The following is a 26,641-nucleotide window of genomic DNA, read 5'->3' as shown; positions in this document are numbered from 1 at the left end:
ACAGAGCGAGATCCAGGCCAGACACCAAGACCACACAGAGAAACTGTCTCGAAAAACCAAAAAAAAAAAAAAAAAAGGCAATAGCTATAGTAGTAAAATGAGGTAAGGTAAAAATATCAGCCGAACTTGGGAAATGCTGGAGACGAGGACGAGGTGTGAAAACTATTTTATACCCTCTACCCCAGGTCAATATTTGAAAATAAAGTTATGAGATTACATATGATTATGTGTTTCAACAAAGCATCATACATGAAAAAATTACCAATAAATAAATAATAAGAGGAAAGAGAAAGAGAAGAAAATGTGCAAAGACGCAGAGGAGGACGGCGGCGTCTGGAATCCGGCTGAGTCTCAGATAACTTTCTGTTGTCCTCTCACAGGCAAACGATAGAGCAGAAGTCAGAGATAAACACCAGGTTATTGCCTGCCACTCAGGTGGCAAATTCACTCCAACAGGCCCTTATTTGCAATGACATCAGTCCTCCATAAGGAGGAGAACATGAACATCTTCCTAAATGTTCACCCCCTGGTGCTAATGCCGTGGTGAGCACACTACCAGCCACTGCCTAATCATGGATACACGGAGGACATATTTTACAGACTGGAACATACACATGGATCCATTAAATGGTTGAGACAATCGAAAGCTTGCCACATGGCCTCCTGCCTCCTGTATTTCCAGACCAATTGTTCCTGAAAGGGACTGAAGCACACTGGCAGTCACCTCCAAGCGCCATTTGCTCTTGGGGCAAAGAAGGGGAAGAGGGTGATGGAGATGTCCCATTAGTGACTGAGCACTCCGTTGGCATTTGCTCTCTGCTTTTTGAACAACTGTGAGTTTCTCTGTTAACCACCCTACATTGCTCAAAGAAACTGACGAGGTCGGAGAGCTGCACTAATCTATGGGAGTAAACGGGAATATGGAGACATTTTCACACCCAGTTCATTTAGCATAATAATAGTAGGTACACCCGTGGGACCAGCCTGGTTATTCCTGCATGGACAGCTGCTAAAGTGCTGCTTTTCTTCAGTTTTCCTTCCCTGGAATTCTCAAAGTATCTCCCATGGTCCTCACTTCTGGGACTATCTGGGCCCACGTGAGGCTGCTATAAAAAGACATCCCAGGTCAACGGCAGTTTCCATGACTGCTGAGGGCAACTTCCTGTTTCCTGCAGGGAACCTATCCAAGCTGTCCTTTTATCTGCTCATTTACCCTGCTTATGACGGCACTCCCTTCATGGTGTAATCACCTCCCTGAGGCTCCACTTGTCATCTCTGGAGCTATACAATCACAGTACGGGAATTTGGGGCCCACCATTTTCAAAAAGAGCAGGGGCCCATGTCTTAGAAACCAGAAACATGACTTTTGCTCTTCTGCATGGTCACTCCAACCTCTAAACCTCTAGCTGTCAGTAACAGGATATTCTGCACTGTTTTGTAAGTAGGAAAAGATGGGCCTCCTCAAACCACAGAGACATGAAGGGAGCTGCAGCCACCCCCACCTCTAACACTACAGGGACAGACAGGAGGAACTACATACAACAAACTCCAAGCCTCTCAAATCAGCCTGGCTTTGGTCTTATTTAAACCAGGAAAGCATGAAGGCTCCAGGACTGGCTCTAGAATCCTTCCTTGAGTGCTCCCAGAGACACACTTGTGTGTATAGACACATAGGTTGACCATCAGCACACAGAGCTTTAATTAGACTACACAAAATCCCCAAGTACCTAGGAAAAACTACAGGGCAAATAAACATCTCCTTGATGATGTCAGTCAAATATGAAAGACTTCTGCCTGAGAATGAGTATGGCCCACATGAACGGCCAGACTTCCCACATTCCACAGAAATCCCAGGTATTTCCCACATGGTCAGTACTGGGACCCCAGACACACTAGGCCCAAAGACAAGATACGTCATAGTGTGGGTGACCTTCACAGTCCAGTGGAGAACCAACAACTGAAGCTTGAAAGAGTCTGAGCACTGATCTGCTCACAAACTGGACAACCTTCAGAGCAGGTCCTGGCCCCCGGCCTGCAGTGAGCAGGACAGCAGCTGGGGTGGAAAGGGAGCTGAGGCAGCAGGCTTCCTGCACACGGGGGCCCCCGATGGACTAGCTGTGGTCCACCAGCTGATTACCGAACATGTCCTAGAGGCTTCTCTCAGTCTCTGGACTATTAGGCTGCAGTTCATACCTAAAGCCTGTGGATGCAGGAACAGCCACAGGGACCTGGTTACACTCGTTAGCAGTAAGGGATCTGAGCACATCTCCTCTTCATCTCTCTGTTTAGTTGAGGTTTTGTTTTTTGTTTTTTTAAAGATTTATTTATTTATTATGTATACAGTGTACTGCCTGTATATATGTCTGCAGGCCAGAAGAGGACACCGGATCTCATTACAGATGATTGTGAGCCACCATGTGGTTGCTGGGTATTGAACTCAGGACCTTTGGAAGAGCAGTCAGTACTCTTAACCACTGAGACATCTCTCCAGCCCTTAGTTGAGTTTTTAAAAACATTTTTATGGCCGGGTGGTGGTGGCGCACGCCTTTAATCCCAGCACTCAGGAGGCAGAGGCAGGTGGATCTCTGTGAGTTCGAGGCCAGCCTGGGCTACAGAGTGAGTTCCAGGACAGCCTCCAAAGCTACACAGAGAAACCCTGTCTCAAAAAACCAATAATAATACAATTAAAAACATTTTTATGAATTCCTTGAGAATTTCATACAATGTATTCTGATCATATTTACCCCAGAATCCTTCCTCTAACTCCTTCCAGATCAACCATCAGCTACCTACCTGCCAGCTTTGTTCCTGCTAAAATAAAATAAAAGTGACGGATTGGAGCTGTACATGTAGTGCAGGCATGTGTCCACCCACTGGAGCACAGGAAACTTAACAGAATCCACACCCTTAGAGACAACTGACCCCTTCAACAGAAACCATCAACTTCACCCCTCCTCCTTAGAGACAACTGACCCCTTCAGCAGAAACCATCAACTTCTCCATCCCTACTCCTTAGAGACAACTGACCCCTTCAGCAGAAACCGTCAACTCCCCACAGCTCCTCAGCTAGCGACTAGGGCACATGAGCCCCTCGACCCTCTGCGCGGGAATGTGACGGGCTTGATCTTGTTCGGGTCTTACAGAGGCAGCCACAGAAGCTGGGAGTCCGTCAGTGCAGCGGTCTGCTCTTGTCCAGAACACACTGTCTCACTCTGGTCCTCTCTGCTCTTCTTTCATGGTGTTCCCTGATCAAGGGGAAGAGGGTGATGGAGAGGTCCCATTAGTGACTGAGCACTCCATTGGCATTTGTTCTCTGCTTTTTGAACAGCTGTGAGTTTCTCTGTTAACCACCCTACACTGCTCAAAGAAACTGACGAGGTCGGAGAGCTGCACTAATCTATGGGAGTAAACAGGAATATGGAGACATTTTCACACCCAGTTCATTTAGCATAATAATAGTAGGTACACACATGGGACCAGTGAGTTCCCCATCCATGTGGCTGGGCTCATGGCCAGATTTACAGTACTTTTTAAAAGTTGGATTAATTTTCACTGGTCAATAGTAACAAAAATTATTCACACAAATATCCTGATCTTATGGAAAAATAAAAGGAGGCTGTTCATGAAACAGTGACTTGGCCACCATGAGACCCAGCAATTACCCTCCTGGGTAGAGATCCAGCAAGCACACTCCTGGGTATAGATCCAGAGGACACAGCCAGTGTGTGAGAGGTTTGCTCACATGCTCACAGCAGTATCATTCCCTAAGCAACATTTCAGGCCCATCCTCTCGTGTGTAGGGCTATCCAACAAGTTTTACTCAACCTACCATTGCATTGTCACCTTAAGGAAAACTGACTCTTTCTCCTCTAGAATCCACCAACTGTCAACAGCTTCTCAGTTAAGGGAGGGGTCGGTGAGCTCCTTTCCCTCCATGTCACACACACACACACACACACACACAGATGCACAAAAAAATAAATAACTGAAAATGTAACAGAATGTGTGTGATAGAGAAGTGGGAATTGGAGAGTGACTTACAAGTGATGGGCGAGGGAGTCCTGTGGTGATATATTGTGTACCCCAATAAAGCTTGCCTGGGGATCAGAGGCTAGAGCCAGCCATTGTACTAAACATAGAGGTCAGGCAGTGGTAGCACACACCTTTAATCCTAGCATCCGGGTGGATCTCCCTGAGTTTAAGGCCACACTGGAAACAGAGCCAGGCATGGTGGCACATGCCTTTAATCCCAGTACTGGAAAGGAAGGAAGATGGCAGGGCACAGAAAGGTATATAAGGCGTGAGTACACAGGAAGTCTCTCTCTTTAGGCTGTGGATTTTGTAGAGGTAAGAAGGTGGCTGGCTGCTCTGTTTTTCTGATCTTTCAGCTTTCACCCAAATATCTGGCTCTGGGTTTTTTTCTATTAATAAGACCGTTTAGCAATTTGTGTTACAGAGTCCAATAGGGATCATCTGCAGACTGGAAAAGGTGAGGACCCAGTCATTCAGTCCATGACACTGAGTGCTACAGCAGTGTGGACAGTCTGACCGATTTCCTAGAGAGTCCTTAGTTGCTGGGCAGTAGTGGTGCATGTCTTTAATCCCAGCACTCGGAAGGTGGAGGCAGCTGGATCTCTGTGAGTTCAAGGCCAGCCTGGTCTACAGAACTAGTTCCAGGACAGCTAGGGCTGTTACACAGAGAAACCCTCTCTCAGAAAACCAAAACCAAAACAAATAGACCAAAAAAGATTAACCATCAAGTGGCCAAATGAACCCATCTTGTCTTGGATGTTGGGTACTGATGAACGAGAAGATGAAAGGTGCAGGCAACAACCTGAAGCATTGGGATGGAGAGATGAAAAATAAGAGTTTGGTTTCCAGCACTCATGGCTGTCTCTCCAGCCACACACACACACACACACACACACACACACACACACACACACACACACCCTAAATAAATAAGTAGACCTAAATCCAACCATATCAATAGCATTTAAACATTAATGGACTAAGTACTTAAATTATGGACAGAGAGACAGGCAGAGTAGTATTTGCCAGAGGCTGAAGCAAGAAGATGGAAGATTGAGCCTAGGAGTTGGAGTCAGCCTGGGCAACAGAGAGACCTCATCATTCCTCTCTGTTTTATCTTTTCCCTTCTGTGCTGGGATTGAACTTAAACACAAAGTCCTGCTATGCAGTCCAGGCAGGTCTTGAACCTGGCTATAACAGATTTTTTTTCTTTAATTTTGTTCATTTAGTTTATGTGTATAGGTATTTTGCCTGTGTACATTTTACCTGGGCACTGAGGAGGCCAGAGGAGGGTGTTAGATCCCCTAGGTCTGGAGTTACAATACAGGTGGTTGTGAGCTATTGTGTGGGTGCTGGGAATCGAACCCTGCACCTCTGGAAGTGAAGCTAGTGCTCTTAACTCCTGATCCAGCCCCAGCAAGATGTTTTTTCAAGTTCAGACAGTTTGTGAGATCCTGTTTCAAAAAATAATAAATTAGCCAGGATGTGGTGGCCCACGCCTTTAATCCCAGCACTTGGGAGGCAGAGGCAGGCGGATCTCTGTGAGTTCCAGGTCAGCCTGGTCTACAGAGCAAGTTCCAGGACAGGCTCCAAAGCTACACAGAGAAACACTGTCTTGAACCCTCCCTCTACCAAAAAAAAAAAAAAAAAAAAAAAAAAATTAGAGCTGGAGAGATGGCTTAGAGGTTAAGGGCACTGGTTGCTCTTTCAGAGGTTCTGAGTTCAATTCTCAGCAACCACATGGTGGCTCACAACCACCTGTAATGAAATCTGGTGTTCTCTTCTGGCCTGCAGGGATACATGCAGGCAGAACACTGTATACATAACAAACAAATCTTTAAAAACAATAAATAAATATTAAATGAATAAATAATTTGAGTCTGGTCTGGGAATTCCTGTAATCCCAGCACTAGAGACATGAGAGGCATGAAGATCAAGAGTTCACAGCCACTGGGCGGTGGTGACATACACCTTTAATCCCAGCACTTGGGAGGCAGAGCCAGGTAGATCTCTGTGAGTTCGAGGCCAGTCTGGTCTACAGCACGAGATCCAAGACAGGCACCAAAACCACAGAGAAACCCTGTCTCAAAAAAAAAAAAAAAAAAAAAAAAGGTCAAAGCTAGCCTCTGCTACATGTGGAGCTCAGGGACAGCAGCAAAGATTATACTTCTGTCATAAAAACAATGAAAAATAATCCCCAGCTCCCACATGTGGTACACAGACATACATTTAGGCAAACATTCATAAACATAAAGTAAAAATTATATGCCGGGTATAATGACAAACACCTTTTAATCCCAGCACTTAGCGGGCAGAGGCAGGAGGTTATCTGAGTGCAAGGTCTACAGAGTGAGTTCCAGGACAGCAAGGTCTACAGAGTGAGTTCCAGGACAGCCAGGACTACATTGAGAGACCCTGTCTCAAAAAAAAAAAAAAAAAGAAAGAAAGAAAAGGAAAAAACCAAACAAATAAACCACCCCACAAAAACAAAACATGGGCTGAAGAGATGGCTCGTGTAACTCCAGTCTTAGAGAATCCAATGTCCTCTTCTGGCCTTCTCTGGACTATAGGCAGGTAGTTCCCAGACACACATTCAGACAAACTAACACACTGAAAACTAAAGTGGAAGAGGCTGGAGAGAGGGCTCAGTGGTTAGAGAGAGGACTCAGTGGTTAAGAGCACTGGCTGCTCTTCTAGAGGATCTGAGTTCGGCACCCGCGTGGGACACCTCACAACCGTATGTTGTACACAAACATATGAAAATAAATTTTTTTTGCGGGGGCAGGTTTCTAGAAGGGTTTCTTTGTGTATCCCTGGTTGTCTTGGAACTTGCTCTGTAGATCAGGTTGGCCTCGAACTCATATCCACCAGCCTCCCGTAGATAAAAAAAATGTTTTAATCTATAAAAAAAAAAAAGCTGAGGACTGAACCCAGGGCCTTGAGCTTGCTAGGCAAGGGCTCCACCACTGAGCTAAATCCCCAACTCCAAAAGAACAATTTTTAAACAAAACAAAAATTTCAATAAATAAATAGTTTGAAAAGTTAAGGATGTAGTAACAGAACTGACAAATAGTCCAACTGCCAAACCCAGCCAAATAGAGCCAATTGGTAATTATGGAAAAGCTATTCTCCATGAAGTATACTTAGAATGTTTGACTGTGGTACGAAGACGAGTATAATAAATACTGAATGAACCACTGCATTTTTTTTTCTTCTCCCACCCCCACTCTAGTACTGGGGCGGTCTAGCCCAAGGCTCCGCGCACTGAACTGCACCCTAGCGGGTTTTCTCCGGATTTTAACGGAGATCACAGCTTGGAGCCTGCGAGATCTAGGGTGAGGGGCCCCACCGGCCCCTTGGGGTGGAGGCGGGGCGGGGCGGGCCGAAGTGTGGCACCTCCCTCTGCCCTCTTGGCGCTGCATTCCGCACCGCGCCAGCCCGCGCCATGGGCTGTTTCTTTGCGGGTGCGGCGCTGCGGGCGTTGTTGTGCGGGCCACGCATTCCAGGCCTGCTGGTGCGCCCCAGTTCCGGTGAGTCCTGCACCCGTGGGGAGCTGGGCGGATGGCTGCCGCGCGGCCTTTGTTTGCGCACGTGCAGCTGCTGAAGGCTTGGTTTTGTCCCGGAGGACCGTGCCAGCACAACCCCCAGCAGCCAGGGTCAGGGCTTTTAGCAGAGAAGGCAGAAGCCCAGGCGAGGAGACTAGCAGACCCGTGGCTCCTAAGGGTGTAGGGGGGGGGGGGGTCACTTTCTCTTCTTGGAGCCGTTGTTCCCAAGGTATTGAAAGCCAGCCTGAGCCAGAGCAGGCCTAAGACGACCCGGCCACTTCCTGGGGTCCCTGCTCTTGCTGCTCATTCATGGGGTGCTTTCTGAGAGCCAGATAACCTATGTTCTTTTCATGCACCCTGGAAATTGAACAGTATTATCAAGGCACACAGCAGCAGGCATCAGAATTCTGGGGCTACCCTGGGTCCCCTGTCAACTCAGGTAGCAGAACAAGTAAGTTAGGGAGACTAAATTCTTTGGGTTTTATTCAGCCTGTTGAGTTGTAGTGGGCACCCGTTGTGGCCTGAGGATGGAGCCCGATCCCTCCTTTCTAAATTCTTAACTTGGTGTTTCTCCTTTCTTTGGTACACTTTTGCGAGACGATCCGGGGTAGGACCCTCTCAAAAGTAGTTTTTGAGCCAGTGGTGGTGGCGCCTGCCTTTAATCCCAGCACTCAGGAGGCAGAGGCAGGTGGATCTCTGAGTTCGAGGCCAGCCTGGTCTACAGAGTGAGTTATAGGATAGCCAGGGCTACACAGAGAAACTTTGTCTCAAAAAACAAAACAAAGTAACCTTTGATCTTGGAGGAGACACTCAATGTCCCGGTAATGGCAAAGGGCGCCGAAGCTTGAAGACAGCTGCAGACTCCCTGACAGTGTTCTCTTGAGAGGCAGCCTGAACCCCCAGCAGCTGAGTCCCTGTCCTGCAGTGTGGATCACTTCCTGTCACCGTCCTTCTCAAGTCCTATCCCTTTGTCCCCAGCACTCAGGCCACCTGGAGGTGGGGCACTTAGTCTCCTTGGTTTCATGCCATTTCTCCACACCCAAAGGATAAGCTCCTAGTGTGCAGGCCTGGGGTTCACACAGTGTGGTACCCTGGAGTCATGTGAGGCTAGGCTCAAGTTTTCTTCCCAGGGCGGGCATCATCGCAAGGCCTCTTTGGTCCCTAAGTTATCTGAACCTTTTTGGGGAAATCATCTCCACCTTGGGCAGCTCCTGCTACTGCCAGGGCAGCTCCCATTTGTATTTGTTCTTCCAGATCTTCCTACAAGGTGGTGGGTACTTTCCAGTCCTGTGATGTCTGAGCTCCATCAGGGATCTAGGTGGGAGAAACCTGAAAATGTTGACCCCTGACTCTTCCTCTTTTACAGGAGGGCCTTCCTGGCCCCAGGAGCGGACCCTGGTTGCTGTGAAGCCAGATGGGGTGCAGCGGAGGCTAGTGGGCACTGTGATACAACGCTTTGAGAGGCGGGGCTTCAAGCTAGTGGGGATGAAGATGTTGCAGGTATCAGCCCTTAGCCCTAGGAGACTCCAGGGAGAGTCTCCTAGCACTGGCAGTTGCAAAGGTTGGGTGTAACCGTTCTGGGAGCTAGCTTCCATAGTAGTGTCTGAAAGGTGCTCCAAATTCAGGACACCAATTGAGGGTTTCCTCTCCAAGGGTTCTTCTTACCCCTCCTTCCACACAGGCACCAGAGAGCATCCTTGCTGAGCACTACCGGGACCTACAGAGGAAGCCATTCTACCCATCCCTTATCAGCTACATGAGCTCTGGGCCTGTGGTGGCCATGGTACAGCAGGGCAGGGGCAATGGAACGGGTGTGTGGGGTGCCCTCCCCCAAACAAAAGGAAGGGCTTGGATTCAGCCCAGGGCACCTAGGGTCCCCCAACTTCTCTCCAACCTTCATATCTGTGCTGCAGGTCTGGGAAGGGCACAATGTGGTCCACATCTCAAGGACCATGATAGGACACACTGACTCAACCCAGGCAGCTCCTGGGACAATCAGGGGAGACTTCAGTGTTCACATCAGCAGGTATGGAGGCCCTGATACCCTTAGTCTCCCAATATGGGATAAAGAAGGCCAGTTAGACTGGCAGCCTGAACTTAAGACAGATCCTTGAAGCCAGGGGTAGTGGCACACATCTTTAATCCCAGCACTCAGGAGGCAGAGGCAGGCAGATCTCTGAGTGCAAGGCCAGCCTGGTCTACAGAGTGAGTTCCAGGATAGCCAGAGCTACACAGAGAAACCCTAGTTTTTTTTTGGGGGGGGGGCAGGGAGAGAAGACAGATCCTTGAGAACTGGGTGTCTTGCTGGGCTGAAAGTTTCTGATAGTGGGATGTTTACTATAAGGTTTTATTTATTTGAGATAAGTTGTCAGGTAGACCAGGCTAGCTTTGAGCTTATTAAGTAGTTCAGGCTGTCTTGAACTCCTGATCTTCGGGCCTCTACCACCTGAATGTTAACTTACAGTATGTCATCATGTTTGACTAAACCCTTTTTCCCTGGCTTTTTTCCCCCCCAGACAGGGTTTCTCTGTGTATCTCTGGCTGTCCTGAAACTCACTCTGTAGACCAGGCTGGCCTTGAACTCACAGAGATCCACCTGCCTCTGCCACCTGAGTGCCGGGATTAAAGGCGTGTGCCACCATGAATAGTGTTTTCCCTGGCTCTTTAGTATTCTATTTTGGTCAGTAACCATGTGGGTTGGCTCTGATAACTGGTAGGGAAAGACAGCCCTCAGAAGCTGGTGTATAGGCTAGCTTCTGAGCTTGCAAGAAACCAAGGCCAGGCTAGATGCAAATTTCCAGCCTGTTACTGCCTATCCACTTTTCCTTCCCCCTTCATTTTTTTTTTCTTTTTTTCTTTTTTTTTTTTCAAATAGAATCTCATGTAATCCAGGCTGGTCCCAAACTGATTATATTGCTGAGGATGACCATGAACTTGTAATCTTCCTGCCTCAACCTCCCAAGTACTGGATTACAGACATGCACTGCCATGCCTGGTTTATGTGGTGCTGGGATCGAATTTGGGGCTTTGGGCATGCTAGGCAAGCACTCTGCCAGCTGAGCTACATCTCTAGCTCTCATCTCCTTCTTTTTTTTTTTAATTTTTCTTTTCTTTCTTTCTTTTTTTTAAAGATTTATTTATTTATTAGGTATACAGTGCTCTATCTGCACGTACACCTGCAGACCAGGAGAGGGCAACAGCTCTCATTACAGATGGTTGTGAGCCACCATGTGATTGCTGGGAATTGAACTCAGGGACCTCTGGAAGAACAAGCAGTGCTCTTAACCGCTGAGCCATCTCTCCAGCCCTTTTTTTTAATTTTTCAAGACAGGGTTTCTCTGTGTAACAGTTCTAGCTATCCTGGAACTCACTCTGTAGACCAGGCTGGCCCCAAACTCACAGAGATCCACCTGCCTCTGCCTCCCAAGAGCTGTGATTAAAGGCGTGTGCCCCCACTGCCTGGCCCTTGTCCCTTGTGTGTGTGTGTGTGTGTGTGTGTGTGTGTGTGTGTGTGTGTGTGTGTATCTGTGCATGTGCCTGCAGTGCCTGTGTAAGCCAGAAGAGGGAGTAAGATGCCCTGGAGCTGGAGTTACAGGTAGTTTTTTGCCGCCCTGTTTAGGTGCTGGGAACTAAGTTCAGGTTCTCTGCAAGAGAATGAATGTACTCTTAACTGTTGAGCCATCTCTTCAGCCTCTCCCTTCACTTCCTTCCTTCCTTTTTTTTTTTTCTTTTTTTTTTTTTTTTTTTGGTTTTTCGAGTCAGGGTTTCTCTGTGTAGCTTTGGAGCCTGTCCTGGACTAGCTCTGTAGACCAGGCTGGCCTCGAACTCACAGAGATCCACCTGCCTCTGCCTCCCGAGTGCTGGGATTACAGGCGTGCGCCACCACCGCCCGGCTCCTTCCTTCTTTTCTGAGACTGGGTCTCCTCTGTAATCCAGGCTGGCCTAGAACTTGAGGCAGTCCTCCCATCTCAGCTTCTTCGGTGCTGGTATTACAGGCTCTTAGCACCATAACCAGCTCCAAAATTCCTTTCTCTTCCATACGATCACATTGTTCCCCTGACAGAGGGCCGCAGGCTAGAGGCAATTGTCCCTGGGAGCTCTCTCACTGAGGCACAGGCTTTACCTTTCCCTCTCACAGGAATGTCATCCATGCTAGCGATTCTGTGGAGGGGGCCCAGAGGGAGATCCAGCTGTGGTTTCAGAGCAGTGAACTGTTGACCTGGGCAGACGGTGGTCACCACAGCGGCTGCTACCCAGCCTGAGGGGTTGAATTGCCCTCTGCACTTCAGGGTTCGTCCATGACCAACTACCTCTGCCAACAAGAACTCAAGCCCATACCTTTCCCGTCTCCCAAACACTCCCTGTTTGCCTTTTGTCCACCTCCAGCCCAGGGAGTCTAAACCTCAACTTTATGTGCCTTGTATCCGAAGCCAGCACAATACTGGACCATATCCTTCTGTACCAAAGTGCCAGACAACCTTTGGGACATTGTCAGAGGTGGTTTCGCCTGCCCCAAAGGAGAAACATTAAAATCTTCTGCTTCAAATGGGAATGGTATACTTATTTCTGCCATCTCAGCATTGTGTGACCTTTCCTGGGGAGATGTGCAGAGTAGCAATTCCATCCATTCCCAGTTTGGGGAACCCATGGCTTTATTGGACGGACAGGGACATGGATGAGGGGCTAGCTACAGAAGCACGGATGACTTCAGAACAGCTGAATCACTGAAAAGTCCCACCAAGCATGGGTAATGAATCAAGGATGGTGGGACCCTGTGTTCAGTTAACCTACCTCTTATATGCCCTAGCATCCCTGCCCCGAGACCCCTGACAGTAGGAAGGAGTACTAGGTGGGGAATCCAAGGCAAAGGTTCTGAGACGCCCTGGATTACTACTACCCTAGTCCCAGCTATCACTGTATTCTGCTTATTTCCTTGGCATGACTGCAGGGCCAAGCATCTTATAGGTCCAGTAGTCATATCTGGAGAAAACTGCTGTATTCCAGCACTCTAATGAGAGTTTTTTTATGCTTGGTGTAAACTGGCTTGAAGCTTATAGCTTTCCTCCCCCAGGAGGAGGATCCCTTGACTTTGGAAAATGTATCAACCAGGCAAGAGTTCAGGGTTCATGAAATCGAGAATCCAAACGGAGTTCTTTGACTGTTGCTGTTACAGCTCCTGCCCGTATGATTCTTCTGAGAGTGGGTGGTGGCAAGGGATAGGTGGGGCTGAAGGCTTCTCCAAGGCACAGAGCCTGTGGGTAGCCGTGCCAGTCCTTGTGGGTAATGTGTGTCAGGTCTGAGGTCAGAACAGCGGAGGCTTACACTCCGGAGGCTACTCTCATCTTTCCCTCAGTGCAAGCGGGGCACCAGAGAGCATTCTCCACTCCTGACCTGATGTGGTCTGTGATGGCGACCGCTGCCTGACGCCTTTTATTTTCACGTTGATACATGTGAATCACATCTCACCCGGGATCCTGAAGTGGCTGGCACAAGTAGCTGATACACATGACCGCTTCTGAGGGTAATTGACAAGCCATTTCACTTTTTTTTTTTTTTTTTTTTTTTTTTTTTTTTTTTTTTTTTTTTTTTTTTTTTTTTTGGTTTTTCGAGACAGGGTTTCTCTGTGTAGCTTTGCGCCTTTCCTGGAACTCACTTGGTAGCCCAGGCTGGCCTCGAACTCACAGAGATCAACATCTTGACGACCGAACCCACTCCTGGGTTCTCAGCAACCAGTCTCTGTCTGAGCAGCTTCAGGAGAATCTGGATCAAGTGCGGTGATCCTTGCCAGCCACCAAGAGGGCCACTCTGGGAATTTTTTCACCCGGGCTAGCCACGCGAGGGAGCTATTGGCTTGGCAAACTCCCGATCCTCTTGCTCTGGGAGGGAGTGTCCAAGCTGATACGACACTGTCTGGCCAGCTTGGGTACTTGGATCAAGTGGCCTCACCTACATCCAACTGGGAAAGGACTCAGGGGTTTAACAGGCGGGAGCATAGTACTGCGTCTGCGTCAGCGCCTCCTCCCTCTTGCAGTCCCAGCAGGCCGCGCGCCACCAAGGGTAGGGTGCCCGCGGGGTGGGATGGGAAGAGCGGGAGGGCGGGGAGTCGCAGACGGGAGTGTGATAGGAAGGCGTGGAAGGGACGAGGCACCGCCTTATCGGTGGGGCCTCCCTGCTGAGAGAGTCTGGTGGGCGGGGTGGCGTGGGGGGTGGGACTCTGGTCCTGGGTGTTTCTGGGCGGAGCCAGCAGCTTGCAGAACGCTGTGCACAGCAAGGTAGGGTCTGGTTCCCAGTTTTACTGTCCTCACCACTGCGGCCCGCACACAGCGTCATGGACCAGCAGCCGCCCGACGTTGAGGAGGACGATTGTCTTTCTGAATACCACCACCTCTTCTGCCCGGACCTTCTTCAGTGAGCTAAAGCAGGGAACAAGGGAGAGATCCGGGGTTGGGGTACAGGGGTCAGAACGGATCTGCTGCTGGGACCTGGGACGGGTGCTCAGTACTCTGCTCCTGGGCAGACCTTAAGTTTCTTGGGGTTCTGGAAGGATCAGATGAAGGACTGAGGGAGGAAGCTTGTTCCTTTTGAAAATGTCTCACTTGAGACCTTACTATACAGAGCATTTTAGGTTAAATATTCTGAACTTCTAGGAAGCCCAATAATAACAGACTTCAAAAGATTGCAGTTTTATGGCTGGGGATTTATGTCTAGCAAACCCACTGGGTTCCATCCTCTGCATGAGCATATTTTCTTTCACAGCCACACTGGGTGAAAGTTCATGGGATCAAAGGCCCCCTTAAGCCACCTATTTACCCTCTGTTAATGGTGATTTATTTATTTACTTATTTATTTAGTTTTGGTTTTTCGAGACAAGGTTTCTCTCTGTAGACCTGGCTATCTGGAACTCTGTAAACCAGGCTGGCCTCGAATTCACAGAGATCCGCCTGCCTCTGCCTCTCGAGTGCTGGGATTAAAGGTATGCGCCACCACTGTCTGGCCAGCGATTTATTTATTGAGACAGAATCTTATGTAGTTTAGGCTGTCCTGAAACTCACTATGTAGCTCTTATGTAATTCCTGACGCTGGAGTTACCCGCATGCATCCCCCACCAGGCTAAAACATTGGCTTTAAAGTAGACTCTAGGGACTAGAAAGATTCCCAGTGGTTCAGAGCACTTACTGCTCTTTCAGAGGACTCAGCTTTGATCCGCAGCATCCACATGAGGACTCAACCATGTGTAGGCGCACGGGCAAAACACTCATAAGGATAAAATAAAAAATATTTTTAAAAAATGACTACATTTTCCTTTTTTTGAAGGGATAAGGTAGCCTTTATTACAGGTGGTGGTTCTGGGATTGGCTTCCGGATCGCTGAGATTTTCATGAGGTACACACTGCCCTGGGGCCCTCCCTACCACCTTACTTTCCTTTGGCTGGACCCTAATGGATTTGGGGGAATGGTTGGATGCTGCCCTGGGGTTGGGGAAGACAGGACCTTTGGAGTCTCCTAAAGGTAGGTGAGTCTGTGTGACTGGCCTCGGAGCTTTATAGGTTGTGAGGGGGCTGCTACAGTGGGGAAGAGTGTCTCTGGGGACACAGGTCTTGTGGCATCATGAGAGGGTTAGCAATTTGCTACTGAAGCTAGCGGGGGCTCAGAATTAGGCTGAGGCGGAGGTAGAAGAACCTCCTCCAGTTCTCCCCAATACTCTACTTTTCACAACCTGAGGTGAGCCCCACAAGAACTGACTTTGGCTCTAGGTAGTAGACTATTGTTCGAAGCTAGTGGCTTTGTGCAATTTCTTCTTGGTAGAACAAAGTCCTGTGTGTTATCTAATCATGACGGTTGGATGAGTTAAGTGTAGTTTTGGTGGAACCTGCCCATTGCTGTCTCCCTGAGGCTCTCTCTCTCAAAATGGGCTCTCTATCCTTCACTCCTGTGCCCCAGCAGGCCCTGCACAGGTCTGGGATTGGCACCAGTAGCCCACCACACCCTCTCTGCCATGTACACAGTATCTGGGCCAGAATACCTGACCCCAGAGACGTATCACAGAAACCGAGGAGTGGGCAACCATGGCACCCAGCAGTCCTTCTAGAGTTGCTCAGCCCTGCTTGAGTCCCTCTGCCTGCTGCCAGTCATGTTTCAGCCTTGATTCAGCCTAAGGAACTCTTGGGGGAGTTCCCCTTAGAGTAGTACCTGGTAGGGGCCTCCCCCAGGGCGTGCCCCTCTTACTTGTCTTCTCAGTCCTGCCATCTGGTTTTGTAGGCATGGCTGCCACACTGTCATCGTCAGCAGGAGTCTGCCAAGAGTGTCCACGGTGAGAGGAAGCCTGTGGGGTTCTGAACCTGGGTGGGGAAAGAGTCCTGAGGCCCAGGGGATTAAAAACACCAAAACCTGTTTCTTCTTGTGTAGAGGAACTCAGTGAAAATGGACCCTCATGGATACCCTTGACTTTTTTGTTTGTTTCTTTGTTTTGGTTTTTCGAGACAGGGTTCCTCTGTGTAGTTTTGGTGTCCGCCCTGGATCTCACTCTGTAGACCAGGCTGGCCTCGAACTCACAGAGATCCACCTGGCTTTGCCTCCCAAGTGCTGGGATTAAAGGGTGTGCCACCAAGCCCGGCCTCGAAACCCTTGACATTTTGGAAGTTTGGATATTGGGTCATGTTTTTAGAAGTAATATGGTTCCAGAATTATTCAGGAGGATCACCAGCACTATGAAGGTCATGATCCCACCCATCTAGGTCCAGGGGAAATGCCTACAGGGTAGGCAGAAGGTGGGATCTGGGACAGGTGACAGGTTAGAGAGAATGCAGGATGTCATGACCCCAGTGGGTGGCAATTTGCAAGCCAAGTCTCCCTTGGCAGGGTACCATGGCAAACTTGGGGTCCTAATGTAGTGTATCATTTCCATCGAGTTCTAAAGACTGCTTCTCCAGGCTGAGGCTGCTAACCAACCCTCTTTCTTTCTGCTGCCTAGGCTGCTGGAAAGTTGGTTGCTGCCACCGGAAGGCGGTGCCTCCCTCTGTCTATGGATGTTCGAGTTCCCCCGGCTGTCATGGCTGCTGTGGACCAGGCCCTGAAAGAGTTTGGCAAAATCGACATCCTTATAAACTGTGAGTCAGCAATAAGTGAGGTCAGAGCCATCTGATAGGTCGATAGTGCTGCTTGGAAGCTCCAGAACTCTGTTCCTGGGGACAGGGGTGTGCCAGAGAGCCAGAGGCAAGACTCCGGCTACAGGTTCTGTCCTGGCCCAGCCATGACCTTTTCATTTGCCAGAGGCACAATCTAGGCTACAGGCGCTATCCTGGGCAATCTCTGCTCTTTCCGAGTGGCGGGTCAGCAAAGCCTAAGCCCTGCTGGGTGCCCTGTGAACATGACGAAGTCACACTTCAGGGGTGTTCTTGTGGACTGAAATTTCCACTTTAAAAAGTGGGCTGGTGAGGTGACTCAGCAGTTAGGCCTGAGTCCTATCCCTGGGACCCACATGGTGGAAGGAATGAGTCCACTACCACAGGTTGTCCTCTGACCCCACACATGCCCTGGCATTTGCACACCTGCACACACCACACATGTACATATACTAAATAAATACTAAAATAAAAGTATGAGGCTGCCTCCCCAGGTGTGGTGGCACATGCCTGTAATCTGAGCACACAGGAGGCAGAAGCAAGCGGATCTCTTAGTTTGAGGCCAGCCTGGTCTACATGGTAAGTTCCAGGACAGCCAGAGGTACATAAAGAGACCCTATCTCTAAGTAAACAAACAAATAATTCAAAGTAATAGAGTTGGGAATGGAGCTCATCATGCAAAATGCCCTGGTTACTATCATTGACCCATAAAAAAGTTGATTTTGTAGCCTTACAGAATAATTAAGTAGATAAAACAGAATTCTATATAATTACTTCACAATATCTGCTATAACTCAAATATTACATTTGCTGAATAATTTATATTATTATCATATATTAAGGCTCCATATTTTTTTTCCTAAGATAGGGTTTCTCTGTGTAGCCCTGGCTGTCCTGGAGCTCACTCTGTAGACCAGGCTAGCCTTGAACTTAGAGATCCCTTGCCTCTGCCTCCCAAGTGCTGGGACTAAAGGCTTGGGCCACCATGCCCACTAAAGACTCTATTTTCAAATAAGGTCATATTCACAAACACCCAAAAAAAATTATCTATCTATATATCATCTATCATCTATCTATTTATTTTGTGAGATAGAATCTCCTATAGGCCAGGCTGGGGTCAAACTTACTGTGTGCTTGAAGATGACCTTGAACTCCTGATCCTTCTGCCTCTGCCCCAAGTGCTGCCTTTATACTTGGTTTCAGGACTTAACTTCTTGGCATCTCGTCTTCTATCCTGTGCCTGTTGCCCATGAATTTCAGGTGCTTTGAGTCCTGTCTTGTCCGGTTTAGACCGCTTTGAGGGTCTCCACACTCTCAGAGCCCACAGAACATCAGGTTCCTTTCTGTACTCTTGACAGGGATTAGCCCATTAGCGTCCTTCCTGTCTTCTCAGAGCCGCAGCCCACCAGCATTCCCCTTCTGACCTCCAGGTGCAGCTGGAAACTTCTTATGCCCGGCCAGTGCTTTGTCCTTCAACGCCTTCAAGACTGTGGTTGACATCGACACCGTTGGCACCTTCAATGTGTCTCGTGTGCTTTACGAGAAGTTCTTCCGGGTGGGTATCCTCCTGGCAGGGGCCTTTCTTTCCTCCTGTGGCTCCCCACTCACTGTCATCCCTTGTATGTTTCAGGACCACGGAGGAGTGATTGTGAACATCACCGCCACTCTCAGTATGCGGGGGCAGGTGCTGCAGCTCCATGCAGGCGCTGCCAAGGCAGCCGTGGGTATGGGTGCTCCCTGTGAATTATCCCCTTGACTGTCCCTGGAGGCTGATAATCGCCACACAAACTTAACCCTAGCTGTGGACACTGTACAGGCCTAGACTTGACCCTGAGCTCCCACTGGCATTTAGGCTAACCCAGAGGTAGCACGGCCTCACGATTTCCCCTCCTATGTGTATTTCTTCCATGCAGATGCTATGACGCGACACTTGGCTGTGGAGTGGGGTCCCCAGAATATCCGTGTCAACAGCCTGGCTCCTGGTCCCATCAGTGGCACTGAGGGGATGCGGCGATTGGGTAAGTCTCTTTGGGAGTTTGGGACAACCATCAAAGCTTCTTGAATTGTAGCAGGGCTTAAAATATTCTGTCTTCGGGCTGGAGAGATGGCTCAGAGGTTAAGAGCACTTGGCTGTTCTTCCAGAGGTCCTGAGTTCAATTCCCAGCAACCACATGGTGGCTTACAACCATCTACAATGAGATCTGGTGCCCTCTTCTGGCCTGCAGGCTGAACACTTGCTGGATACATAATAAATAAATAAATCTTTTAAAAAAAAAATTCTGTCTTCAGCTAGGCAGTGGTGGCACATGCCTTTAATCCCAGAACTTGGGAGGCAGAGGAAGGTAGATCTCTGAGTTCCAGGCCAGCCTGATCTACAGAGTGAGTTCCAGGACAGCCAGAGCTTCACAGAGAAACCCTGTTTTGGAAAACAAAAACAACAGCAAACATTTTGTCTTATTCCAGTCAAGAAGTTATCCAAATGTTTAAGCTTCTACCCTGTCTAACTTGGCCTAACTCTTAGGCTCTCCATACCCTCACTAATTGCCCAGAGGGTATCATCGCTTTGCCTCCCGTGGATTCTATGACATTCTGCACTTCCTCTGTTGCTGTTCTGCTAGGCCCTGCTAGAGCGACCACCTTTTCCAGATATGGGCCAGGGGGAGTGCTGGATGGAGGCAGCAGTAGACACTGGACTTACTGGGTCCTGACTTCCTATTGCCTTCCAGGGGGCCCCCAGGACAGTTTGAAATTAAAGTGTCTTTCAAACCCTGCGCAAAGACTTGGAAACAAGACAGAGATCGCCCACAGCGTGCTGTACCTGGCCAGCCCTCTGGCTTCCTATGTCTCAGGGATTGTGTTGGTGGTTGATGGTGGCACCTGGATGACATTCCCAAATGACATCAATCAATTGGTAGAATTTGAATCCTTCTCTGCGAAGCTCTAGGTAATGAGCTGTTTCCACTTCTTGGGGTCCCTGTGTCCTTGAATGCTCCTGTATCTTCTCTGCCAGGATACTCTGCCAGGAGCAGCTATGAACTATGGGTCAGGTTTTCATAGGACCATCCCTGCCCCTGTTGCGCAGAGGGGGCCTATCTAGTGTACAGACACACTCTCCAAGACTATGAAGGAAGTGGACTCCTGTCACTGAGGTTTTCCCAGTGACCTTGGTCTCTTGCCAATTGGAGGGATACAGCCTTGAATTTGCAGTCTTCCCGCCGTATTATCTGGAGTGCTGAGATGATAGGAACCGGTGACAGGATACAAAGTTTCCTTATCTTTCTTTCTTTTCTTTTCTCTTTTGAGACAGGATCGCATGTAACTCCAGCTGTCTTTAAGCACACTGTGTAGCTGAAGATGATTCTGAACACCTGGTTCTCCTGTCTCTACCTGCCAAGTGTTGAAATGACAGAAGAGCCACTACGTCCACTTTCTGCAGCGCTGAAGGTCACCCCCAAGGCTTCATGCATGTTAAACCATCACTGTATCAACCGAACTACATCCTCCGCCTCAGGATACATCTTTTGACACACAAACAAACATTGTATTTTTTTTTTTAATGTATCCAAGAGGCTTCATGGGAAATGCCTCCATCCTCACAGAGGTCTACACTTAATCAGAAATGTTGAATGTGAATTTGCAAATCCTAGCAGTCTAGTCCTTCTTCTGGGGACCAAGCTGTTTCCATGCTCTGCCTCTCCAAAGCCCACATCGCAGGTGGGCAGGACCAGGTCATGAGCCTAGCCTGATGCTTGCTCATGGTGTCTAAAGGGTTCCTACGATTTTGGCCAGTAAATTGCATTTTTTAAAAAAATAATCTTTTTACTTTAAAAATATCTATGAGTTGGAATTTGTAAGTTTCTAGAAAGAAAATTAAAAAGTTTTATTCTATCACTGGAGTAGGGGTTGTGTTTCCTGTCTTTTTTCTCTGTTTCTTCAGCATGGTTGCTGCTCATGCTCTTCTTCCACTGACAGCACAGTCCTTTTCCCCACAGTAGCACGGCAACACCGCTTCCCGATTCCTTCCTTCCTTCCTTCCTTCCTTCCTTCCTTCCTTCCTTCCTTCCTTCCTTCCTTCCTTCCTTCCTTCCTTCCTTCCTTCCTTTCTTTTTTTGAAACAGGTTTTCTCTATGTAGCTTTGGAGCCTGTCCTGGATCTGGCTCTGTAGACCAGGCTGGCCTCTGTGAGGCCTTGAACCCACAGAGATCCAACTGCCTCTGCCTCCTGAGTTCTGGGATTATAGGCTTGATCCTCTACCCCTTGGCCTTGTTTAGTTGTTGTTGTTTGTTTTTGTTTTGTTTTGATTTTTAAAGACAGGGTTTCTCTGTGTAACAGTCCTAGCTGTCCTGGAACTAGCTCTGTAGACCAGGCTGGCCTGGAACTCAGAGATACTCTGCCTCTGCTGGGATTAAACTGCTCACCACCTGGCAGCTTCCTGATTTCCTATCAAGGGAGTCCAGATCAGAGGGAGGTGTGGCTCTGTGGCCACCTTTGTTATGGGAAGTCTGTCACTGGTCCGCTAGCCAATTGAGAGGAGAGTTTTGATCCAAGAGGCGGGTTTTCATTGGTGATGGATGTGACCAAGGAAGAGGCGGCCTTTTCGATCGAGGAAACCAGTCCCGGAGGTTAGCGGTGGCTTGTGATTTGGCTCAGGTTCCTCTTTTGTTTTTTGATATTTGTGGACGGGATTTTGCGTTTTAATAAGCCATAAAGAAAATTTTATCATCTGGTGCCCGAAGTGGGGCACTCCGCGACTCCTAGAGCGGGTCTGCCCCGGAGTTCCCCGCGCTCTCCCGCCCGCGCTTGCAGCCACCGAGTGTCCTCCCGAATCGGTTCTGCTCGGCTTGCACAGGCGCTGGGACAAGTTCTGGTCCTTGAGCATCGCTCGGGGTGCCGCCGCCTCCTCCCCTGCATCGGGTTCTGCTCCTCACAAGCCCAGGGTAGTGTGGTCCATCTGCTTTGAGCATTCGCTTAGTGTGCTGACCCTGAGCTACCTTGGTGCTGCACCTCCTCCACCTGCTGGCCAAACATCATCAGTACATCTAAATACCTTCACACAACCCACGCCTCCAGAGAAGACCACAGCCCGGTCCTCCAAGGAGTAGCATCACAACTTATAAGATACTTGGGAACTTTTAAACGGTGAACTAGGCTAATAGATAGATAGATAGATAGATAGATAGATAGATAGATAGATAGATAGATAGATAGATAGATAGGTAGGTAGGTAGGTAGGTAGGTAGGTAGGTAGGTAGATAGATAGATAGATAGATAGATAGATAGATAGATAGATAGATAGATAGATAGATGATAGATAGATAGATAGATAGACAGATAGATACATAAATACATAAATTTTTATAGGTAAAATAATAAGAGGAAAGGACAATTTAAAAACCTTCCCCACGTTGAAGATTGGCAGTATCACAATGCAGAGAATTAGGGCCCTATCACTGCTATTATGGACAGGATGCAAATAGAAAAAATAAATGAGATAAACAACTTATCTGGGATCAATATAATGTTGACCATAATTATTAGCAGTCTGGTAATTCACATTTTATCCTTAAAAAAATGGCTTGATAACTACCAAATATGAGAAATTGATAAGATACCAGTCTTAGAAAAGGCTAGTAATAATAATATGTAAGCTTTACAAATAATTACTAAGGAGAACAACACAATTTTGATTGATAAGATAAAAAGTTTAGAAACAAATAATGAAAATATTCAGAAACAGCATTTAGAGGAGAACCAACCTCAACATTATATTATGAAGTGAGAGAGGAGCATCCCAAGGTTATTAGAAAACCAACCCTAGTTTATCCAGTTATCATTCAAGAACGAACACCAGATGATAGGTATCCCCAGGGCATGCAAAAATTAACTGGGATCCTACAGAAGCAATAGTTCTATATGGTATGCATTCACCTTTTGTGAAGCAGATGTTAAACTCATCGGCCACTCAGAATTATTCCACAAGACTGGAAAGATTTAGTTGCAGCAGTATTGTCATCCGGTTCTCAGTTACAGTGGAATACACGGTGGAGAGATGAGCTAGGGCCATCGAACAGCAAGGTAGAGTTAGAGGTTATAAGATTTCCCAAGATCAAATCCTTGGTGAGGGCTGTTATGAAGATGTGGAAAGACAGATTACATTTGATGATCACACCTTGGCCCTGTGCCGTACAGCAGCTTTGAGTGCTTGGGACAAGACCGAAGAATCAGGAATGACTTTCAAAACTTACCGGGAGACAGTTGCTAACTACCACCCACAACTGGAATAGCAACTCAAGAACTAAGTAATTTATTTCAAACCTTACAAGGTGAGACGGTCATAAATAGCCCAAGAAAATTTACAGCTGTGATTGAGAGAGAATTGATAGAGAAAAAAAACACAAGATGCACATGTGGATCATTTGGATCCAGAACTTGATTGCATCCTACTTATTCTACCTTTTACCCACTCTCCCACTGGAATTCTTATGCAGAGAGAAGATAATAATCTAGAATGAATATTTCTGTCACACAAACAGAACAAAAAAATTAAAGAGCTATGTAGAAAAGTTTTCTGAATTGATTCTAAAAGAAAAAGCAAGACTTCATCAATTAACAGGAATGGGCCCAACAGAAATTGTAGTATCTAAATGCTGAAATTTCCTCTTATGGGCAAAAAAATGAACATTGACAAAGAGCTTGCAGTAATTTTTTGGGAGAGATTAGCAACAAGTATCCCAAAATCAAGAGACTTCAATTTATAAAAAGAATCACGGATCTCTGTGAGTTCGAGGCCAGCCTGGGCTACCAAGTGAGTTCCAGGAAAGGCGCAAAGCTACACAGAGAAACCCTGTCTCGAAAAACCAAAAAAAAAAAAAAAGAATCAATTGGGTCCTTTCTCACAATTGGTATGGGGAGCACCAATATCTAGAGCCCTTACATTCTATACTCATACAAATAAATCAGGAAAGGCAGGTTATAAATCAGGAAATTTAAGTAAAGTGGCTCAAAGCCCTTATGATTCTGTTCAAAAATCAAAATTATATGCTATTCTCCTGATATTATTAAAAATTTCATAACCTCTTAATATAGTTACTGACTCTCAATATGCAGAAAGAGTTGTTTTACATATGGGAACTGCTGAACTTATTCCAGATGATTCAGAATTGACTTTGTTATTTATTCCATTACAAGAAATAATCAGAAATAGAAATCATCCCTTGTATATAACACATATCAGATCCCATATGGGTCTACCAGGCCCTCTAGCACAAAGTAATAATAAAATTGACCAGCTATTGGTAGGAAATGTGCTAAAGGCTCCAAAATTTCATAAGAAACACCATGTTAATAACAAAGTTTTGAAAAAAGATTTTCTATCACTTGGCAACAAGCCAAGGAAATTATAAGAAAATGTCCTACTTGTGCTTTGTATAACCAAACACCACTACCTGCAGGAAGTAACCCAAAAGGTACTCAAAGAAATGAAATTTGGCAAATGGATATGTTTCATTTTACAGAGTTTGGAGAGTTTGGAAAATTAAAATATATATCCTATACCATAGATACATATTCAGGATTTCAATGGGTAACTGCTTTGAGTTCTAAAAAGGCTGATATAAATACACATCTGTAATTACACATCTATTAGAAATTATGGCCATCATGGGAATATCTGTACACGGTAAGACTGACAATGCTCCAACATATGTCTCTAGTAAAATGAAACAGTTTTTTTGCATATTATAATATAAAATGTATTACAGGTATACCACACAATCCTACAGGACAAGCAATCAAAGAAAGATCTAATCACACTTTAAAAGAAATGCTTGGTAAATAAAAAGGGATAATAAAGACTCCTGAGATAGATTGCACAATGCTTTATTGACTTTAAATTTTTTAAATGCTAATAAAAAGGGAACAGCAGCTGCAGAGAGACATTGGATAATAGAAAAAACAAAAACAAAACAAAACAAAAAGCACTGAACTAAATCAGCCTGTATGCTTTAAAGATCTGCTGACCTCAGAATAGAAACCAGGATATGTGTTACATTGGGAAGAGGTTTTGCTTTTGTTTCTACAGGAGAAGAAAAGCTATAGATACCATCAATATTGATAAAAAAAAAATTTGATTCGAACAGGATAGACCCCTTGATTAGGAAAGGTGATAGTTCATCAACTAATGTGGCGATTCAACCTGACAAAAAGGAAAAACTCACCACATTAGGGTCGGGGCAGGGTTCTGTTTTTGTCTCTCCAGGAAAATAAAAACATCCAACTGAGGAATCTAAAAGACCTTTGGACAAATGAAACAGAAAAAAGAAGGGAGAACCATCTGGAAAAAATTACCAAGAAAAGGAGTAATCTGGTTTAATGGTATAAAATACTTCCTACAGGGTAAAATTTCATAAACCTTTCAAAATATTGGCTCAACTGGTAAAGCACTAGCTATAAATGCCTGACCTGAGCTTGATCCTTGTGAACCATGTAAACCTGGAAGGAGGGAACTGACTTTCCATGACCTCTGACCTCCACATGTTCACTGGTATACACATGCCCCCCCCCCCCACACACACTAAATAACTTATATGTTTTAAATTTTAAGACATGTGCATATCTACAAATGCACTGGTCTAAAAAGTTACAAGTTGTGTGATCCCATTTATATGACATTCTGAAAAGGGCAAAATTTAAGAACTGGGGATTGGTGAGAAGTTGCTGAGAGTTTGGTACAAGGAGAGGATCTTGGTACAAAAGGGATGCTCAAGGCCATCCTCTGAGGTCTTGGGATTGATTCATAGTCTCTGTGATCAGATACAAAAATGTATGCATATATAAAGGTGCAAATATACACACAACAACAATAAAAAAAAGACGTGTGCAAAAGAGATGTCAGAGCTCTTGGAACAGGAGTTATAGGCCGTGGTAAAGCTACCGAACATGGGTGCTGGGAATTGAACTCAGGCCCTCTGCAACTGTAGTATGTGCTCTTAACTACAGAGCCACCTCTCTAGCTCCAAATTTATTTATTTATTTGTTTGTTTATTTTTTAGATAAGGACTCTATGTAGCCCTGACTGGCCTGGAACTCAGTCTGCAGACCTGCCTGCATCTTCCTTCCAAGTGCTGGTATTATTAAAAGTGTGTGTGTGTGTGTGTGTGTGTGTGTGTGTGTGTGTGTGTGTGTGTGTTCACATCTATCTAAACAGAAAACTATAAAGGCCTAGTCCTGCAGTCCTTTAGTGAGTTTTCCTCCAATGGGGCAGACTTCAGAAGCAGGCTCTGTAAAGCCAGACCATGTTCTTTTCTCCTTTTCTTTTTCTTTTGGTTTTTCAAGACAGGGTTTCTCTGTGTAGCCCTGGATGTCCTGGAACTCACTCTGCAGACTAGATTGGCCTCGAACTCAGAGATCTGCCAAGTGCTGGGATTAAAGGCATGCACCACCACCTCCTGGGCCAGACCATTTTCTTTTCTTCCTTTTTTTTTTTTTTTTTTCCGTTTTTCAAGACAAGGTTTCTCTGCGAAACAGTTCTGGCTATCCTGGAACTCACTCTGTAGACCAGGCTGACCTCGAACTCAGAGATCCACCTGCCTCTGCCTCCTGAGTGCTGGGATTAAAGGCGTGCACCACCACCGCCCGGCTAGCTGATTTTTTCTTTCTTTCTTTCTTTCTTTTTGTTTGTTTGTTTTGTTTTTTGTTTTTCAAGACAGGGTTTCTCTGTGTAGTTTTGGTGCCTGTCGGGATCTCGATCTGTAGACCAGGCTGGCCTCAAACTCACAGAGATCTGCCTGCCGCTGCCTCCCAAGTGCTGGAATTAAAGGCGTGATCCACCACCGCCCAGCCAGACCATTTTCTGTAGACGAGTAAATTGTCTGCATGTAGAGGTCAGTTTGGTTCAGAGAAACTGACTGCACTTGCTTGCTCTTTTGGCCTGCAGGCCTAGGA

The 26,641-nt window shown here is 46.8% G+C and overlaps 2 protein-coding genes across 6 annotated transcripts; both read left to right on the top strand.

The window, feature by feature from the left end:
- Nucleotides 1-7,360: 7,360 nt before the first annotated feature.
- On the top strand, nucleotides 7,361-13,118 carry Nme4 (NME/NM23 nucleoside diphosphate kinase 4). Of its 5 annotated transcripts, none has more exons than XM_052758820.1 (5): nucleotides 7,361-7,562; nucleotides 8,944-9,077; nucleotides 9,259-9,360; nucleotides 9,491-9,603; nucleotides 10,726-11,299. In XM_052758820.1, the coding sequence occupies exons 1-5, from the start codon at nucleotides 7,478-7,480 to the stop codon at nucleotides 10,823-10,825; spliced, it is 534 nt and encodes a 177-aa protein (XP_052614780.1). In that variant the 5' UTR covers nucleotides 7,361-7,477; the 3' UTR covers nucleotides 10,826-11,299. The 5 variants fall into 5 exon arrangements, with proteins under 5 accessions (XP_052614780.1, XP_052614781.1, XP_052614782.1 ...); XM_052758821.1 differs by having other exon boundaries at nucleotides 7,362-7,562; nucleotides 10,709-11,299; XM_052758822.1 differs by lacking the exon at nucleotides 10,726-11,299 and adding an exon at nucleotides 12,931-13,118 and having other exon boundaries at nucleotides 7,365-7,562.
- Nucleotides 13,119-13,780: 662 nt separating this feature from the next.
- Nucleotides 13,781-20,595, top strand: Decr2 (2,4-dienoyl-CoA reductase 2). Its single transcript, XM_052758818.1, has 9 exons — nucleotides 13,781-13,985; nucleotides 14,892-14,960; nucleotides 15,837-15,888; nucleotides 16,549-16,684; nucleotides 18,130-18,254; nucleotides 18,330-18,423; nucleotides 18,613-18,717; nucleotides 19,426-19,643; nucleotides 20,007-20,595. The coding sequence occupies exons 1-8, from the start codon at nucleotides 13,906-13,908 to the stop codon at nucleotides 19,641-19,643; spliced, it is 879 nt and encodes a 292-aa protein (XP_052614778.1). The 5' UTR covers nucleotides 13,781-13,905; the 3' UTR covers nucleotides 20,007-20,595.
- The last annotated feature ends 6,046 nt before the right edge of the window (nucleotides 20,596-26,641 follow it).

The sequence above is a fragment of the Peromyscus californicus genome, unplaced genomic scaffold, assembly GCF_007827085.1.
Source record: "Peromyscus californicus insignis strain IS unplaced genomic scaffold, ASM782708v3 Scaffold_3__1_contigs__length_106647218, whole genome shotgun sequence".
Taxonomy (NCBI): Eukaryota; Metazoa; Chordata; class Mammalia; order Rodentia; family Cricetidae; genus Peromyscus; species Peromyscus californicus.
The sequence above is the reverse complement of the archived record's forward strand: the minus strand, read 5'-3'. Positions and strand labels throughout refer to the sequence as shown.

Bases quoted from the DNA above. Each gene is read 5' to 3' on its own strand.
- Nme4 (XM_052758819.1), top strand. From the start codon at position 7,478: ATGGGCTGTTTCTTTGCGGGTGCGGCGCTGCGGGCGTTGTTGTGCGGG. The intron at 7,563-8,943 runs GTGAGTCCTGCA...CCTCTTTTACAG, and splicing joins GCTGGTGCGCCCCAGTTCCG to GAGGGCCTTCCTGGCCCCAG. The intron at 9,078-9,258 runs GTATCAGCCCTT...CCTTCCACACAG, and splicing joins TGGGGATGAAGATGTTGCAG to GCACCAGAGAGCATCCTTGC.
- Decr2 (XM_052758818.1), top strand. From the start codon at position 13,906: ATGGACCAGCAGCCGCCCGACGTTGAGGAGGACGATTGTCTTTCTGAA. The intron at 16,685-18,129 runs GTGAGTCAGCAA...TCTGACCTCCAG, and splicing joins AATCGACATCCTTATAAACT to GTGCAGCTGGAAACTTCTTA. The intron at 18,255-18,329 runs GTGGGTATCCTC...TGTATGTTTCAG, and splicing joins TTTACGAGAAGTTCTTCCGG to GACCACGGAGGAGTGATTGT.